At 42.0% G+C, this 17,755-nt stretch overlaps 2 protein-coding genes across 3 annotated transcripts; both read right to left on the reverse strand.

The window, feature by feature from the left end:
• Nucleotides 1-387: 387 nt before the first annotated feature.
• LOC134197869 (uncharacterized) lies at nt 388-6,962 on the reverse strand. 2 transcript variants are annotated; one of them, XM_062667220.1, is made up of 10 exons: nt 6,504-6,962; nt 5,810-5,950; nt 4,540-4,787; nt 4,393-4,471; nt 2,729-2,905; nt 2,483-2,556; nt 2,232-2,414; nt 1,766-1,939; nt 651-839; nt 388-579 (listed from the first exon to the last, which is right to left on the reverse strand). In XM_062667220.1, exons 1-10 carry the CDS (start codon nt 6,840-6,842, stop codon nt 480-482), a joined length of 1,704 nt encoding a protein of 567 aa, XP_062523204.1. In that variant the 5' UTR covers nt 6,843-6,962; the 3' UTR covers nt 388-479. The 2 variants fall into 2 exon arrangements, with proteins under 2 accessions (XP_062523204.1, XP_062523205.1); XM_062667221.1 differs by lacking the exons at nt 388-579; nt 651-839 and adding an exon at nt 881-1,307.
• A 7,383-nt stretch (nt 6,963-14,345) lies between these two features.
• LOC134197868 (golgin subfamily B member 1-like) lies at nt 14,346-17,752 on the reverse strand (the record flags this gene model as incomplete). The annotated part of the gene is made up of 4 exons (XM_062667219.1): nt 14,346-14,810; nt 16,214-16,274; nt 16,442-16,569; nt 17,303-17,752. Coding segments are annotated over 4 exons (1,104 nt in total), but the record flags the coding sequence as incomplete, so codon positions are not given.
• Nucleotides 17,753-17,755: the final 3 nt, after the last annotated feature.

A 17,755-nucleotide genomic window follows, 5' to 3' on the forward strand; every position in this document is an offset into this window, starting at 1 on the left:
GTGTGTGTGTGTGTGTGTGTGTGTGTGTGTGTGTGTGTGTGTGTGTGTGTGTGTGTGTGTGTGTGTGTGTGTGTAGTTAGGGTTAGTGCCTAAATGCGCGTATGCCTCTGCAATGTCATAATAAATCAAAACCATTAATATTAATTAATATTAAATAATTAATTAAGAACAGCTGCACAGTACCTGCTACAAATTGCATAAGAGTGAAAAACACTTGAACTAAAGTAACTTAGTAACACTAGGTGGTAATTTAGAAAAAAAGCACTTGAATTAACTTGTGTGGCAGCATGGTCACGTGACGCATGACCAGTCTGTCACAAACAGGTATTGAGGTGGTGTATATATGACGTTCCGCACGTACTGCAAGTGTGCAATACGTTACTTCCTGTTATTATCGCACTCTCACCTATACTTATACACACGTCACGTAACCATGATATAAATAACTTATCATACAATAACCTATATACATACGATACTTACCCAAAGCCTCGAGTGCCTCCATCACCAAGATAATCAACAATGGAGCCTTGTTCAATCATGATTCGAACACCAGTCAGCAAAATATCTTCATACGTACTAAACACCAATAATTTATGCAACTATTTCATTACATGTTAATATCAATAGAAAAATTCACAGACTGTCACCTTGTTTGGCTAAATAAATCCAAGTCGGACTGTGTTGCATTCGTTGTATTTGAAGTTCTTGTCTCGCCGCGAAGTGCAAGAAACAGAGATCCAGAAAATGTTACCAGAAAGAGTAAGAAAATGATAGAAAATCGTGTAATGTCTTCACGTATAATTCGTCCACAAATTCTAGCATACTGACCAACCGTCCTGAACATGAAATGTAAATACAGTGATTAGTGCATCTTGTCTGACATGGCAAGCAGACAACAGAAGCAAACATCAAACATTTAGCATGAAGTACGATACACAGACTGACTAAATTAATATTAATGTCAGTACGAACACAACATCCCAAAGTGAGAGCACACCAAAGGCATTGGAGAGAGTCAGGCTGATTAAAAATGTTTTGGAAAAATGAACTTTCGCCAGCAAGTGATTGCCGCAACTTCCTGTTTAGGTATCTAAACACATGATTAATATATTTATAAATATATTTGATGATAATGATGATGATGATGATGATGATGATGATGATGATGATGATGATGCTGATGATGATGATGATGATGATGATGATGATGATGATAATGATGATGATGATGATGTTGATGATGATGATGATGATGATGATGATAAACGTTTGCTCAGTCCAGGGGACTGATCTACCATGGTACCCTGCCACAAAAGCACAGCTACAAAACCACACACACACACACACACACACACACACACACACACACACACACACACACACACACACACACACACACACACACACACACAGTCTCACAAAAACGGTCATTACCTACACAGTAAACTGTATCTACATAAAAGACTAAGATAATGATCAAAATCAATATTAGTTGTTTATACAAGAGTTTGAATGATTTCAAATTTCTTGACCTAATGATTGACTTTGGTAGATGATTCCACAGATCAGCTCCTTGAAAGCAAATTAGGTTGTGGGTGTAAAAGCAGTCTGTTAAATACGCATGGTAGTGGTTGTGCTTGGTCACGGGGACATAACAACGCCTTCTAACGCGCGTTAGACCCAACCACTTAATGATAGCACAGGCCTTGGAACTCAACACATAACAGTATCATCCTAACAGTTCAACACAAGAAATACCAACCTTGATGCAGATGCAAATTTGAATATCCGAAGTGTAGTAACTAGGTATGCAAATGATGCTATTGTCCACTGAGCATCGTTCCCAGCCAGACGCAGAGGCAAAATTGTGAAAATGAAAATGACTGATGATAAATCCAGGTAGTTGTAGTAATCGGAGAGATAATTGAACCCATGTCTAATTAGATTACAATGAGTAAAGATATATAGTGCAGCTGTATTACATGTCACTGATGGTCGACACAAACACTTGCACATGCACACACATGCACATAATACACACACACACACACACACACACACACACACACACACACACACACACACACACACACACACACACACACACACACACACACACACAATTCATGTCAAAGTACATAAACTCACTGTCACTCGCTGTATGATCATCAAATGCCATAACACATTAATATCAAACTTGCCAATTGTTAATATTTTATATTAATTACTTTCTCATTTGGTTGAGCTCTGAAAGCAAATCCCAACACCACTGAAGAGCCGTGCATGCTTCACAGAACCCTCGAATGATCTGCAGTGGAGAATCATAGACAAGTGGATCGTCTGCAGTCCCAGCAGCCACCAGAGCGAACGTCAAGTTAAACAAAAACCAACCAAAAAGAATTGTTTGAAATCTACAATAAAATATAAAAATAATTAATTAAAAATTAATTAATTTATTTATGAAAAACTCAGAAGAGACCTGAATCGCATGCCAACGTATGTTTTCCACTTTAGACGTAACAGCAGCCTCACAACGTCATGATACACAGCCTCCTGCATGCATACAAATATGTATATAAATACTAATACAACAAAGAGAAGCAATACACATGCAATACATATCAACACTTATAGCTACTTCAATAACGTGTGTACACACATGTCACATGTGTATACATTTAAATACAAATTGTTCACACATTGTCAAGTCAATATTGGATATTACCTTGTTATTGCTCTTTGCAATGATCTGCAGACAAGATCGACCTTTAGGATTGAATTGAGGATGATTTGGTGCCCGACCATACCAATCTCCGTCTAGTATGTTGTAGAACACTCTGTAGTGATCGGGTCTTTCTTCGATAGGATCCATCATGCTGTCGAGTACGGCCATAATCGTATCCTACACATAGCATTAGGCGCTTAATAGTCATCAGGACAACTGAGCTTGATTAATTATTAGACTTATGCAAACACACAGTGACACACACACACACACACACACACACACACACACACACACACACACACACACACACACACACACACACACAGACACACACACAGACACAGACACAGACAGACAGACAGACAGACAGACAGACAGACAGACAGACGTATGCATATTGCATCCACACACACACACACACACACACACACACACACACACACACACACACACACACACACACACACACACACACACACACACACACAGATAGACAAAAAGAGACACAGACAGACAGACACTATGTTGGCTCCGGGTAGTCTGCATTGTTCTCTTTTAAGTATTACATGTTTGTTTGTTTTTAAAAATCTAGTCCTAGTAAACTCTCGTAGTTACAGAACTTTACATAGTTACCTTGCATGTTAGCATTGTATTATAGATGTATGTTTGAAATAAATGTTATTTGACAGACAGACAAACAGACAGAATTCATCTTCGACTAGAGACCAATCTCGAATCAAGTCCTTGCAAGGCAAAGGTACAGGAGCGTGGCTCTTGACAGTACCATCATCATCATGGCATGCACTTTCTCCGTGCGATTTCCGCTTGGCATCCTTGATGAGACTGGGCTGCCAAATGCCTTTGGCTTCTGGTCAGTGTGACTGTTGGAAAGAATTAGACTCAGATGGATACTACCTAATAACATGTAAGACTGGGGGCAGCCCGGTAATTAATCAGCCATAACAACATGGTTTCAGCATGGTCAGACTGTTTGAGTCAACTGCAATTACATCACGTAAAAGAACCCAGAGAAAGGTACGTCAATTCTGAAGACAGATCAGACACAGTCGTATTTGATTTGGCATCAGGGGTGGATCTTGAATTGGATATTGCTCTAGTGCATCCCTGGAGTAATGAAATAGAAGTTTTATCAGCTACAACTCAGAGAGCAGCGGCAACCAGAAGAGAAAATCTGAAGATCAAAAAGTACGACCAGGAGCTCTTGCCTGGAGGTTTTCGACAAACATTTGTGCCTATAGTTTTGAAACATTTTGGCTGTTGGGAAGACAAAGCTGAAGACTATTTAAAGAAACTGTCACAGCTATCAAGAGACGAAGACGAAAAGCCAAATGCATCAACCTACTGGAGATCTGTTTTTTTCTGTGTGTCAACAACCATCAAATGCTAGAGTGATTGACAGAAAAATAAAGAAGATTGTTTCAAGAGACAGCCACATAAACATAAAAGTTGTAGGTAGAATCAAGCACTATTGGCTTGGGTAGCATTTAGTTACTTTTCTTAGATGGTGTATAATAGTTCAATGTTTGAAAATATATGTATTGACAGACAGACAAACAGACAGACAGACAGACAGACAGACAGACAGACAGACAGACAGACAGACAGACACACACACACACACGTATGCAAATTGTATCTACCTGCATTTCTGTGCATGTGATCAATTCTTGAAAGGTAAACTTTGCTTTATCTGTGCCGCCTTCAAATAATGCTCTCACTCTAACACATTTCCAGACACATACAGTAGTAGTAACATTCATTCACACAATTACTACCAAGAAACTCACTTGTTATTTGGCATTCGTGCAATAAGAAACGATGCGATTGCATCAGTCTTCTTTCTGAGAGCAATGTCAATAGGCATCACGTGATCCAGATCCTCGGCCATTATGTAAACATCGTGCTCAATCAGCAATTGAACGACAGTGAAATACTTCTTTTCAACAGCGTAATGTAGACATGTCTTCCTTCTGTCGCCAGGTATCACAGCACTTGCTTGGTGAACAGACAGCAATCGTTCTGCATACGTTCGAACCTAATAATACAAATCAAATTTTTGTAACAAAAATTATAAAAGCAATTTTTTTGTAACAAAAAACGAAATTTGTGACAAAAATTATCAAACCAAATTTTTGTGACAAAAAATTATCAAACCAAATTTTTGTTATAGAAACTAAGTTTTTGTAACAAAAACCAAATTTTGAGTCAAAAAATTATCAAACCAAATTTTTGTTATAAAAACTAAAGTTTTGTGACAAAAATTATCAAACCAAATTTTTGTTATTATTGAAACTAAGTTTTTGTGAAAGAAACCAAATTTTTGTGAAAAAAATTATTAAACCAAATTTTTGTTATAAAAACTAAATTTTTGTGACAAAAATTATCAAACCAAATTTTTGTGACAAAAAATTATCAAACCAAATTTCTGTAACAAAAAACCAAATTTGGGACAAAAATTATCAAACCAAATTTTGTGGCAAAACGAAATTTTTGTAACAAAAATTATCAAACCAAATTTTTGTGACAAAAAACCAATTTTTTTTGTGACAAAACTTATCTAACCAAATTTTTGTGACAAAAAATTATCAAAACAATTTTTTGTTATAGAAACAAATTGTTTTAGCAAACCGCATTGTTTTGTGACAAATTGTTATGAAACCAATTTTTGTGACCAAAAGTTATCAAACCAACTTTTGTAACAAAAATTATCATACAAAATTTTTGTGACAGAATTATCTTTCAACTGGTACACCTGTCACCGTCAACAAAAAGAGATGATCTTTCTACAGACAGTACTTCAGTAAATGAATTAAATTATGTGAACCAAAGTTTCACATAATTCGGTGTAAATTGAGTTTAGTTTGGCATAATTGATAATTGACAATAAATAAATTTAATAAAATTATTCAAATAATAAAGTTAATTTAAATTAATTTAAATTAATTTAATTCAATAATTAATATTTATAATTAATAAAATCAGTTTAAAAACAGAACTTGTGTCCGAGTACATTGAGTGATGTCTGCATATAAGTGTGTGTATATGTGCATGAATTACCTTGGGCTCAGGTGTGTAGTTGGAGATGACGTAGAGCAACACTTTGCTGTAGTCGTTATCACATTTCTCCAATAGGCCGTCAATGATTACTTCCATCACTGCATTCCGGTATGACAGTTCTTGTTTACTTTTTTGTGCTAACTAGATCGGTTGCAATTCAAATCATATAAACAGCTGGTATAAGGACAGAAGTCAATTAAGTAAGTAGTGTAGTGTAATGTGTTGTTGTTGTTGTTGTTGTTGTTGTTGTTGTGTCTTGTGTGTGTGCATGTGTGTGTGTGTGTGTGTGTGTGTGTGTGTGTGTGTGTGTGTGTGTGTGTGTGTGTGTGTGTGTGTGTGTGTGTGTGTGTGTGTGTGTGTGTGTGTGTGTGTGTGTGTGTGTGTGTGTGTGTGTGTGTGTGTGTGTGTGTGTGTGTGTGTGTGTGTGTGTGTGTGTGTGTGTGCGCGTGTGCGTGCGTGCGTGCGTGCGTGCGTGTGTGTGTGTGTGTGTGTGTGTGTGTGCGTGTGTGCGTGCATGTGTGTCCGTGTCCGTTCCCCTCGATGGTGTAGCTAGAGTTCCCTCATGCATGATCAGCTCTCCGGTTTGTACTGCTACAAGCTAATTGTATGTAATGACATACATGCTTTACTGGTAGACATGCAGCCAAAACAAAAATTGCATGTATAGAGATCACGGTCTTCACCCTTTACTCACCTTTTCACAGAATTCATCAGAATACTCCAACACAGAATCATCAACAATATCCTCAGTCGCATCGCCGCCATCGGTCTGAGTTCCACCAGCTCGCCTCTTTCTCCTAATGAATGACTCTTGAGGCAGCAGCTCGACTGCAACGGCGTGAAGCTTCACGGTAGCCGCTTCTTCCGCCTTTGACGAAGACCGAGACATACCAGGAACAACATCTTGTCTGTTGCTGTCAGTTTGATGAGGTGATGACGTTTGTTGATGAGGTGATGATGTTTGTTGATGGGCACTGGGATCGTCGTCGTCTGCCTCTGATTTCATTTCTTCCAGTTCCATCCCGTCGTTCATACTCGGTGATCGTGCAGGAAATGGCGGTTGCTATAACGTGATCGATGTGGAAAAGGAATGACAATGTACTTGTACGGTTGCAGTCGTGTATAGTTACAACATGGTGACTGTCACGCCCCCCAGTTTGTCTGATTCTCTGCCCGGAAGTGTGCCGCGGCGGGTGGGGTCTGGATACGCGAGACTATTCGAGTACAGCAGAGCCGTATATAGATCCGGACCTCGCTGATCCGAATCCTCGCTAATCCAAATTACCTTTGGCGCCCTGCCTTGCGTACCCAGATCCTATTGGGCAGCCTGCGGTTATCTAGTTTTCAGCAAATGCGCGTATCTAACTATTTTAAATCCTGACTGTCATGTTATTTAGAAGTATATGTAGTCATTGCAGCAGTGTCCTTTACCACAAACATGACATGTGCATAGATATATGTAAATGCGCTGGTGGTCTGGATGTCCGAGGCAAAGTCTTAATCTCCACGGTTACGCGTTTTGGCATTTTTGATAATCCAAACAATTCACTAATCCGAACAATTCACTAATCCGAACAGAGCTTGGCACGGGCTGTACGGACTAGCGAGGTTCTACTGTAGTGCTAAACAGTTTGGTTTGGAATTCAGGGGTTTACCGTTAGCAGTTATTTATAGCATTACTAATTTTCTCTTTTCTAATGAAATTATATAAAATTATTGAACCACGCCTATTGGAAAAGAGGGGGTTACAAACTCCTTAACCCCCTCTGGATCCGGCCCTGCAAGTAACGCAAGAATTGCCGCTTTCAACAATGCAAGTGTGCTAATTAAGCTCTTAGAAATACACTGTTCTCGCATACAATTCTCTAGTATACAGATAAACAACCCTGAAAAATTTTGACCCCCAACAGAAGGTGATCCAAATGTTTGTGACCTCTGCAAATCACTGAGTTTCAAACTTATGACTCCCACAGGAAATTTGCCAGGCCCCGGACACTTAATTAATAATGATCGGCCTCTTACGCCGACATGCATACTGGCTAGCGATTCTAGTGCAACTAAAACTGCAATTAATATTAACATAGAGTCAAAAGTGAAGAATGAGCTTTACCCTACCGTAATTCACGCGCATGCGTCTAGTCAGCGTCTGCGCCAAAGAGCTTGACCTGACGAGGTTAGATTGAGAGTCAGTTAGCGATTATTATGTAAATGAGTGGTCTAAAAATGCAAATTATGCTAGGATGGGTTGACGTGCAGCTTTGGGAATATAGTACTAGATACGCCCCAGCCTTGTAATCTAGTCTAATGTGGAGTGTCGTATCCTAGATCGCAAGCCTAATCTTGCGAACGCAAGCAGGTTAGTTCTTCAATACAGAAAAGCATGATAGACGTAAAGATATCCTAGTGCTTTTTGCAACAACACAGCCGCTCAGCCACGCACACCGAAATTTCAAGCTGGCAGGCTGCAGAACCACTATGCAGAAACACTGTGGAACAAGCAAAATGTTAGAAGTCAGGTACAGCTACACACCCTCGCTCCTGGTTGTTATTGAAGAAACATACACGTGCAAATGTAAACTATAGGCGTTGTTTCTATGTGTTAAACGTTAAAACCCTTAGAGCAAAGGACTAACTAAACACCATGGACAGGACGGACGCCCGATGGCCGAACTCTCGCTAGCAGCTACCAAACAAAGAGAGGTGGAGCCTCATGATGACATTACGTTCGTCTATTGGTCGGTAATGACACCACTTCTCGTCTATTGGTCGGAATAACTCATTTGCATCTGTGCTAACCAACTATAAATACGGTGGGTCAGTCGGTCGTCCGGTCATCAAACGACTACTATAGTCGAGCCCGGAAATCCGGGCCTCGGGTAATTATTGGTTTATATGTTGGTTAGCATGCATTAATTATGTTAATTAATTAATCTGAAGACATGCGGCCTATATAGCTGCTAGCCAGAATAGATAGGCAACTGGCGTCCTATCCTGTTTGACGACGATTTGGATGTGTTGTATACTCTGGTTTTCACATGGTTAGATTTCATGCAAATTGCTTACCCCTAGAGCAGCTGGCTGGCTGTAGCCTCGTCCCCAGACTCTCACGTGCTAGTCTTTTCCGGTGCCCGTATGACAATTTGTACAGTAGCAATTACAATGAATTGCCTGTACAATTTGTACAATGAATGGTCTGGAATTGTTATACGGGCACCGGACAAGACTAGCGCGAGAGAGTCTGGGGACGAAGCTATCTGGCTGAATGATCATGACTTGTTGAGCAAACTAATTACAACCATCTGCAAGGTTTCTAGCTAGAATAGAGAAGCCCTAACATTCTACAAATTCAAAATTATATAAGATCGACATAATCATCGATTAGGGCACTGGCGGCGCGACTCTGCATGGGTTCTCGGTGCCGTGTCGGTCACTATTTGCTTGTTGTCCTTGTCGTTTGGAATCGCGCGACGAAACTTCCAGTAAAGTGTGACGGAATGACTTCAGCTTCGTCAACTGGTTTCGTTGTTGTTCTAGAGAGACACGAGCCGGGCGACAGCTTGTCTTCCTGCATGTAAATCACATGTTTGTTTTATGTGTTTCTGTGGAAACAAGAGTTGGGTATTACCCTTACATATCTGGAATATTCTTGGAAGAGTATATGGCAGTGTTATCATTGCTGTTATCTCAGGTAACGTGTACTCAAAAAATTATGAGGGTTGAGCCCTTTCCTTGAATTTTTGTTGTGGGCTTGTGCATGCAGCACGTCTTGGGAGCCATATGCATGTTAGACTGCTTCGTATACAGGCAACAAATTTCACTAGTTATGTTTCATTTTGAATTTATGAAATATATAACGCATACAACATTACACGCGATTAGTCCTCTTGTTTCCTGAATTAAAACAGAAACTAAAAAAGCTTCAATTGAGAATGACAACGTCCAGACTATCCTGCACACTGAACTGGCAATGGGCTGTGTGCCAGACGAAAACCATAGTTTCTGTGTTTTTTTTCACGCTACAGAGCGCGTTTTCTGATTTCATAGGCTGGTTTTAGGATCAACAACATGTTGCCCTAAGCTACCGGCAAAGCTCTGTCTATATCACGTGACGTACTGACACATAACACCCACAATCTACTTTCAGCACTAAAACACTACGTTTCTACACGTCGTTTTCTGTATCAATTAATCGATACGTGTACTAGACATCTTCATAATCGATATCATCAGCATGATTGATATTGATGGTTCCCTCGTTGGACACAACGTGAACTTCAAAGTTTTCTACCGTCACGTCGACATTCATCATTTTTACGACGACAGACGCTTTGGTTGTGGTCACGTCTTCCCGTTTGTTGCCGCCGCAGGCTCTTGCGGGAACGAGTAGAAAGTAGAGGAGCACGAGAGATGCCACACGTCGGTACATGATTCTGTCACTTTGACCACTGGAAATGAGTGCGATACACGTGACACTCAGTATAAACAGTCACTTGCGTCAAGATTCCTAGAGTGCGTTCACCGGCCCATTCGTCTACATCTGGGAATAATTAGATATGATCATGCATGATATCAGGCAAAAACAGGAATCGAAACAATGGCGTTTAGACACTTTTACGAGTTTCCTGTTGTTTTCCTGCTAGCCACCGCCTGCCAAACGGTAACACAAACAGAACAGACCCGTTTCACTATCAACTGTCGTGTAACACTAACACAAACAGAACAGACCCGTTTCACTGTCAACCGTCGTGTAACACTAACACAAACAGAACAGACCCGTTTCACTATCAATTGTTGTGTAACACTAAGACGAACAGAACAGACCCACATGCATGTCAAGTAAACAATTGTTGCTTACAATTAGTACCCAACTGTGTTGCCAACTGACGGTACCTCTTGTCTCTTATCTCTATAGAAATGTAATAAATAGTAGTTCATAAATTAATTTGCCAGTTGAAGTTTGAATTTATTCAGCTTTGCTAACGTTAAGCACAATCCAGAAGCGCGCAGCGTTGTAGTCATCCCCTTACTACGTAATAGTGACGGCAAAAGTCACAATACACAGTACAATGACTAAATGCCCTATGCATCAGAGGTCCCGTCGTTCATACTAAGTATTGTATTTTAGTTAGCGTCTCTTGTTTTCAGCGTTCACTCAACCGAATAGCTTTACGAGTTGTTTTAGTGTCTTTCTGGGCATTTCAGAAATCATGTTCATTATCAGCTCCTCCAATATTTTGATTGAATTCTCCGACTAGAAAAGCAGAGTTTGTCAAAGTCAGTCACTAGACAGAGTCACATGCAGAGCAGTCAATACCGTCGGTTCCGCTGTTGAGTTCACGTTAGATGAGCCAGCTGTCTCTAGCTGCCATGGACTGATGTTGACAGTACCTCCGTGTTGGTTTAAAATAAAGATTGTGGGGTGTTCTAGACGTTGACGGAAGGACTGCTTGGTGCGGCGACTTGTTGATGGTTCCTTCCCTTGCTCTTCGCTGCTAGACTGCAAGATGTAGTCAGACGCGAGTAGCAAGAAGGTAGACAAAGCTAGCGCAGACAGGCGAACCATTGTCGAAAGCAGCAATAAATAGTTGCACTCTATAGTTTTCTATGTATAGGTGGGCGGTAGTTTGACGTAAGAAACACGTCTGCATGGGAAAGCCCGGCTAAATTAGCGTAATCTGTTCCAAGAAATACTGAAACGAATGAGACCCCGGAAAAACGGTTGACAAGCGAATGTGCAGAAGTGCGCAAGAGAATCAGAAAGCTCGCGTATGTAAACGATACGGAACAACGGCACGGTTAGATTTCTGCCAGTATTACAGACGCGCTTGACAAAACGTTGCATCGGATTTGCACTGCACTGTAGACGACAGGTCGCGTGCTAGCTCGTCTGAATCATTTGGTGATTTCCCTCCATTTCCTGCTGAAAACCAAACCAACGTCGTAACGCAGCTCGTAGTTGCAACCTAGTTAGGCAATTGTACGTCTAGACTTGTCTATTACGTTTTCACTACCACCAAAACTCTACTATCAAACGTTTCTGTTTCTCTACAACATCTCTATTGACTTGTAGGGTAGTTGGTAGCTCTAGCAGATTTGCATGCATGGCTACTTGCGCTTGTTTTCTATTGTATTCAACTTCAAGATAGGCAGTTTAACTTGAAGTCACCCTTTAATCCTAACATACTCGACTCCATTTTCTCCGACAGTCACGTCGCTGTTCTTCTCAATCTTGTCGATGTACATGGCTAGTGTGTCCAGACAGATTGTCGGTACGATTTCTTCTTCGCGATGTCATCACAGCTGCAACAGTCAATGATGCAGAGCAGCACGAAAACCAGACTGAGACACAGTGACGGCATTCTAGCTGACTGACTCACTCCCTATTAGTTCTCACGTGACAACAGAACACTGTAACTCGATTAACCCTTTACTTACTTAAATACTAGTTGTACGGTATCCGTAGGCGCCTCGCGTTCGTGAGAAACACATCCAACGGAGTTTTCCTACTGAAACGCTGAGTCCTAGCTAGACAATACGTATTTGTTGAAACCCTAGCTGTCATGAAAGTATACATGCAAACTTCCTAATAATTTAGATTACGTATATAGGCCCAGTATAGGTAGTCGTCGTTTTGCGATCGTGATCAAGACAATAGAAATATACAGTCTAGGTATGCACTCATTTCCGTTGTAACGACAGTGGTATGGTATTTACTGACATAGAAATTGATATCAGCAAACATTGACTATCAACAGTGTTAGATGCAGCACAGAGCAGTAAAGGATTGATGGTAGTATGAGACGTGTGAATAGTTGACTGTAGGTTGCAATCAGCTAATAAAAGTGTTTCTTGGTTGTCAAGTACACACAATCCCTAAAATAGAGTGTTAGATGCAGCACAGTATAGTAAAGGATTGGTTGTACGGGACGTGTAAATAGTTGACTGTTGGTGGCATTCAACTCCCGAAGGTGTTTCTTGGTCGTCACGTACACACAGTCCCTAGCTACAACACAAAAGGATGGGGCGACGGAAGTTCATGAAGCATTTACGTCGCGGTTTGCTCACCTAAACGAATCGTTCTTAGACTCATTTGTAGTCAGACACGGAAACGATTCCAGTTTATTCGAACACACGCCCACACCAGTCCTGTGTGGACTGTATGCATCGTCATCCTTCCCAAAGCTTCGAGCAATCGAATATCTCTTGCCGACCAAACTTACTCTTCTATCGCTTTCGTTTCTCTCCAAATTCTGACTGCATTTGCACCAAATCCAACCTACACGTTTTTTGCAGCAAGCACTACACGGGGAGTGTGTCGATTTCTATCGAAACAAGCGCGAAGAGCAAGATTCGAATTTATTTAGCACATCCGGGACCTCGCAACAAAGATTGCACGTAACGTGTCCACAGACCTATCTTTACACTACAGTGTCTTGCCCTTACTAAGGACGGGCCATGTATACTAGTATATATACATATACCAAAAGCTCGATGAAGACCCATATAGGACCACGCCCATTTCTGTTGTGCGACCCGGATTAGAAGGCTCGCTGCTCTCGGCAATTATACAATAGCATTGATCATCCAGTTATCTAAATCATCTGTAGTTGTTATCTAATCTGTGAATTTTTCGTAATAGTGACTATACCTGCATGAGAATGCAGTGAACACGTGCACTGCAGTCATCACACATTTTGTTTCTAGTAAACACTCGACGTTTCGTCTGCAGTATTCGTTACACGTGACAGACAAAACAACGACGGAATTGCGTAAACGGGCGCTAACGGGCGGGAAAGTCTAGGGGACTCAGTCGCAAACAGAAACTAGGGAGGGACATTTGTGTTAGCAACGACTTCAATTTGCCACGCCCAGTACGTGTGTGTGTGTGTGTGTGTGTGTGTGTGTGTGTGTGTGTGTGTGTGTGTGTGCGCGCTTGTGTAGCCATGCAGGAAGTCAATAGTTAAGAATGCAGAAACCATCTAAAATATCTGATGCAACAAATTTTAGTTTTACTGGACGTGAGGTTTTTCACTAAAAATGGACAGCACAACTTGGGTCCTGCACCCTCTAAGCATAGCATAGAGACCTAGAGTACAGTTAGGGTGGCCGGTGCTTTAGGCTAACAACAAACTAGCAAGAGCAACTAGAGTTGTAATGGTCGCAGTACAATACTCATATACTAATACACAAAGATATACAGGTTTTATTCACCAAAGCATCCACCGGTCATATCCGTACTACAAAAGCTACTGCAATGATACTCAATACAAGACTATATCAATCCATTTAATTAAACAAACGTACTTAAGTCAAGGTCACAATATACTTAGTGAGGCAAGCCTCACTGTTGATTAAATCCATGTCATAACATTTCAGACAAATACATAACAAAGATATACATGAAACATTACTAATAATAATAATATTAATAATAATAATAATAATAATAATAATAATAATAAAGAATATTAGAAATAGATAAATAACTGCAGTAGTAGCAGTAGCAGTAATGATAAGTTATAGAAAAATGTTGTTATCAACTAAAGTTTATTGTATCCGAGTAGCAATCTCGAATGTGTTTCTCGTATTCTTCCAGATTTGCGACCGGAAACCTTGCGCTGCATCGCAGACACTGCATCGTTCGCCTATAGGGTCGCTCTCCAAGCGACATGTAGCCAGCACTTCGAACATCGAGACCTCCATGCCTCGCTTCACTACGCGCTCTCCCAGAGTCGGCTGCCAGATCCTTCGTACCGTAACCGCTCTCCGACACTCGAAACGGAAAACGTCGAGCAAGCGAAGGCATCGTAGCGTTCGGAGAAGAAATGGAACTTGCCATTGGAGGATGGAACGAAGAGTGACCGGATGACTGACCATTTGTGACGTCGCCCGGTAAGAGAGACCGAGTCATTCTGTCGGATTTGAGAGGAAAGCCGGCAGAGGACAGCGAAGGCTCCACACGCGAAGACCATTCTCGTTCGACGGGTCCGTTGACACCGTTCTACATAGAGTCGACACAATAACTATACCGCATGCAACCGTAATGACAAACGACGACTATCTAGACAGCTACATCTATACACAGTGGCGGATCTAGAAGATGGCGCAGCAGACGTGCTCCGTATTTGGGCTGGAAGAGTGTCGTCAATGGAGGCTTGCGAAGTATTTGAGCATGCGCAGATGTTTTGCCTAACTAATGTATATTTTAGGTGCGTAGTAATCTAGCCATGCTAGCACAGGGCTGGCGGAACCCTCTAGATGTTGGGTGGGCCAGGCCTTTCTTAGCTAGGCTCCACCCACATGACAACTTTTTGACTTAAGCTGGATTTACAATATGGGAACGAGCGTCGCATCGCGTGCGTCGTGTCACGTTGTCTTGCGTGGGAGTGGCACGCATCGCGTCACACGCGTCGTACCATTCACAATACGATTCAGCGCGCCGTAGACGTCGCAGCCAGAATTATTGAACTGACCACTCGCGCTTCGATTTTCTACTAGCAGAACTCTGCCGGAAGCCCCAGCTTGCTCAAACTCAATTTCTAGGCGTTCTTCCATGCACGCAGGTCTTTGTACGTCTTGCAGTTGATCATCCACAAGCAAGGACAGCTTCCTACACAATCTATAGACCACTCAACGTCGAGTACAGCGCCCAAATCAATAATCATTGCCCACGGAAGCCACACGTGCATTTATAGTTGGCTGTGATTGGTCGAAATCAAGGTGCTACTTCCGACGCCACGTGTAGAGCTTCCGGTTCGACGCTCAAATAGAACTTGGTTCTAATTGGACGCGTCGCGTCGCGAGCGTCGCGTCCGTCGAACGTCGCGTCGCGTCCGTCGAACGTCGCGTCGCGTAGACCATTTACAATTTGAATTTGTACTACGCGACGCGGCGCTCAAGCGTTTGCATATTGTAAATCCAGCTTAGAGCCGTAGAGCTACGGTGACTGGGTTTGCAAGGCATGTTGTGCCCGTCCCACACTTCCTGCTGTAAACTTCTGAAATAGGGTTGGTTTGTCTCATCTGTAGATGTAAACAATAACTAATTTATTTAATCACCTATACCATTCCGGAAGTTTTCGCTAAACGCTTGTTGGTGGAAGTCCCATTTTCGAACGAGGAGTGGGTGTTGGCCCACCTAGCCCACCTAGCGCACCCTGCTCCGCCGGCCCTGTGGCAGTAAAAATGATATATACGGGGAATTAGCTGAATGTATACGGGTGAGTAAGTAACTGCACGTGACTTCCAAGTTTCTGATATCTCTCTGAACGGGACACTCGGTTACATTATCATTTTGTCCTTAAAGGAATATTAACTAGCAATCAATAATCTAATCAGCCCGAGCAAAAAACTGGATCTATAGTCAGTAATAAATTATTAATTTTGCGTTTTGTCGTTTCATGACGTCACATTGTCGGGAGCCTAAAGCGCGCTCTCCTGGATCCGCCAATGACTTGGTATTATACCTAGCAGCTATAAATTAATAGCTGAGCTCACTCACACATTTGTGTTGAAGTAGTTGTTGTTGTGAGAGAGGTATTATTACTTGCCTGTTTCGTAACGTTCCTAGTTCTGTTTCGAGGTCCGTTACCTGCATGTGACGCAGAGAGAGAGAGAGAGAGAGAGGCGTTACCAGTGTGGTTTAGTTAGAAATAAGATGAATGTGTTGTATAGAACCTGTAGGGTTAGTTGACGCGTGGAATCAGTCAGTGACGCGTTGGCTTTTCTGCACTCCCTAATTTCATCTTCGTGTGCTTTAACCTAACAACACGCGTCGATATTAGAGACACAATATTACAAACAATACTCACACACACACACACACACACACACACACACACACACACACACACACACACACACACACGCACACAGACACACACACACACACAGAACAAACACACGCGCACACACACACACACACACACACACACACACACACACACACACACAGACACAGACACAGACACAGACACAGACACAGACACAGACACAGACACAGACACAGACACAGACACAGACACACAGACACAGACACAGACACAGACACACAGACACACAGACACACAGACAGACAGACAGACAGACACACAGACACACAGACAGACAGACAGACGGACACACACACACACACACACACACACACACACACACACACACACACACACACACAGACACAGACACAGACACAGACACAGACACAGACACAGACACAGACACAGACACACAGACACACAGACACAGACACAGACACAGACACACAGACACAGACACAGACACACAGACACAGACACAGACACACAGACACAGACACAGACACACAGACACAGACACACAGACACACAGACACAGACACAGACACACACACAGACACACACAGACACACACACACACACACACACACACACACACACACACACACACACACACGCACACAAACACATGCACACACACAGAGACACAAACACGCACACTCACATGTACGCACACACACCTGGCTTCGAAGCTTGTTTACTTCCTCTTCTGCCGTTTGTCGCAACTCTCTTTCCCTTTCTCTTTTCTCCTTTTCTTCCAAAGATTCTTGTTGAAGATCTGTAATCCGTGTCCGCAGTGACACTAAGGTGTCTTTAAACGCCAACTCGGCCTCTTTGACGGCATTCGACTCCAACCGCTCGATTTCTTTCTGTAACTTCGAGTTCGTATCCAATTCATTTTCTAATCGGTTATGTAGAGATTCTATGTCTGTCTTCATCGTTTCTAACTGTTTCTTCAAGTCTTGCTTTTGTTCTTCCAAAAGTTCGACCAACGCGCGTGAAGATTGCGCCGCTTTGATGGCGTACGAGCTGCGATTGCCTAGAGATTGTTCGAATTGATTAATGGTGGCTCGCTGTTTTTGATTCTCTTCGGCCAACCGCTCCTGAATCAGATGCTTGTCCGCTTCAGCTTT

Source organism: Corticium candelabrum (assembly GCF_963422355.1).
Source record: "Corticium candelabrum chromosome 3 unlocalized genomic scaffold, ooCorCand1.1 SUPER_3_unloc_2, whole genome shotgun sequence".
Taxonomy (NCBI): domain Eukaryota; kingdom Metazoa; phylum Porifera; class Homoscleromorpha; order Homosclerophorida; family Plakinidae; genus Corticium; species Corticium candelabrum.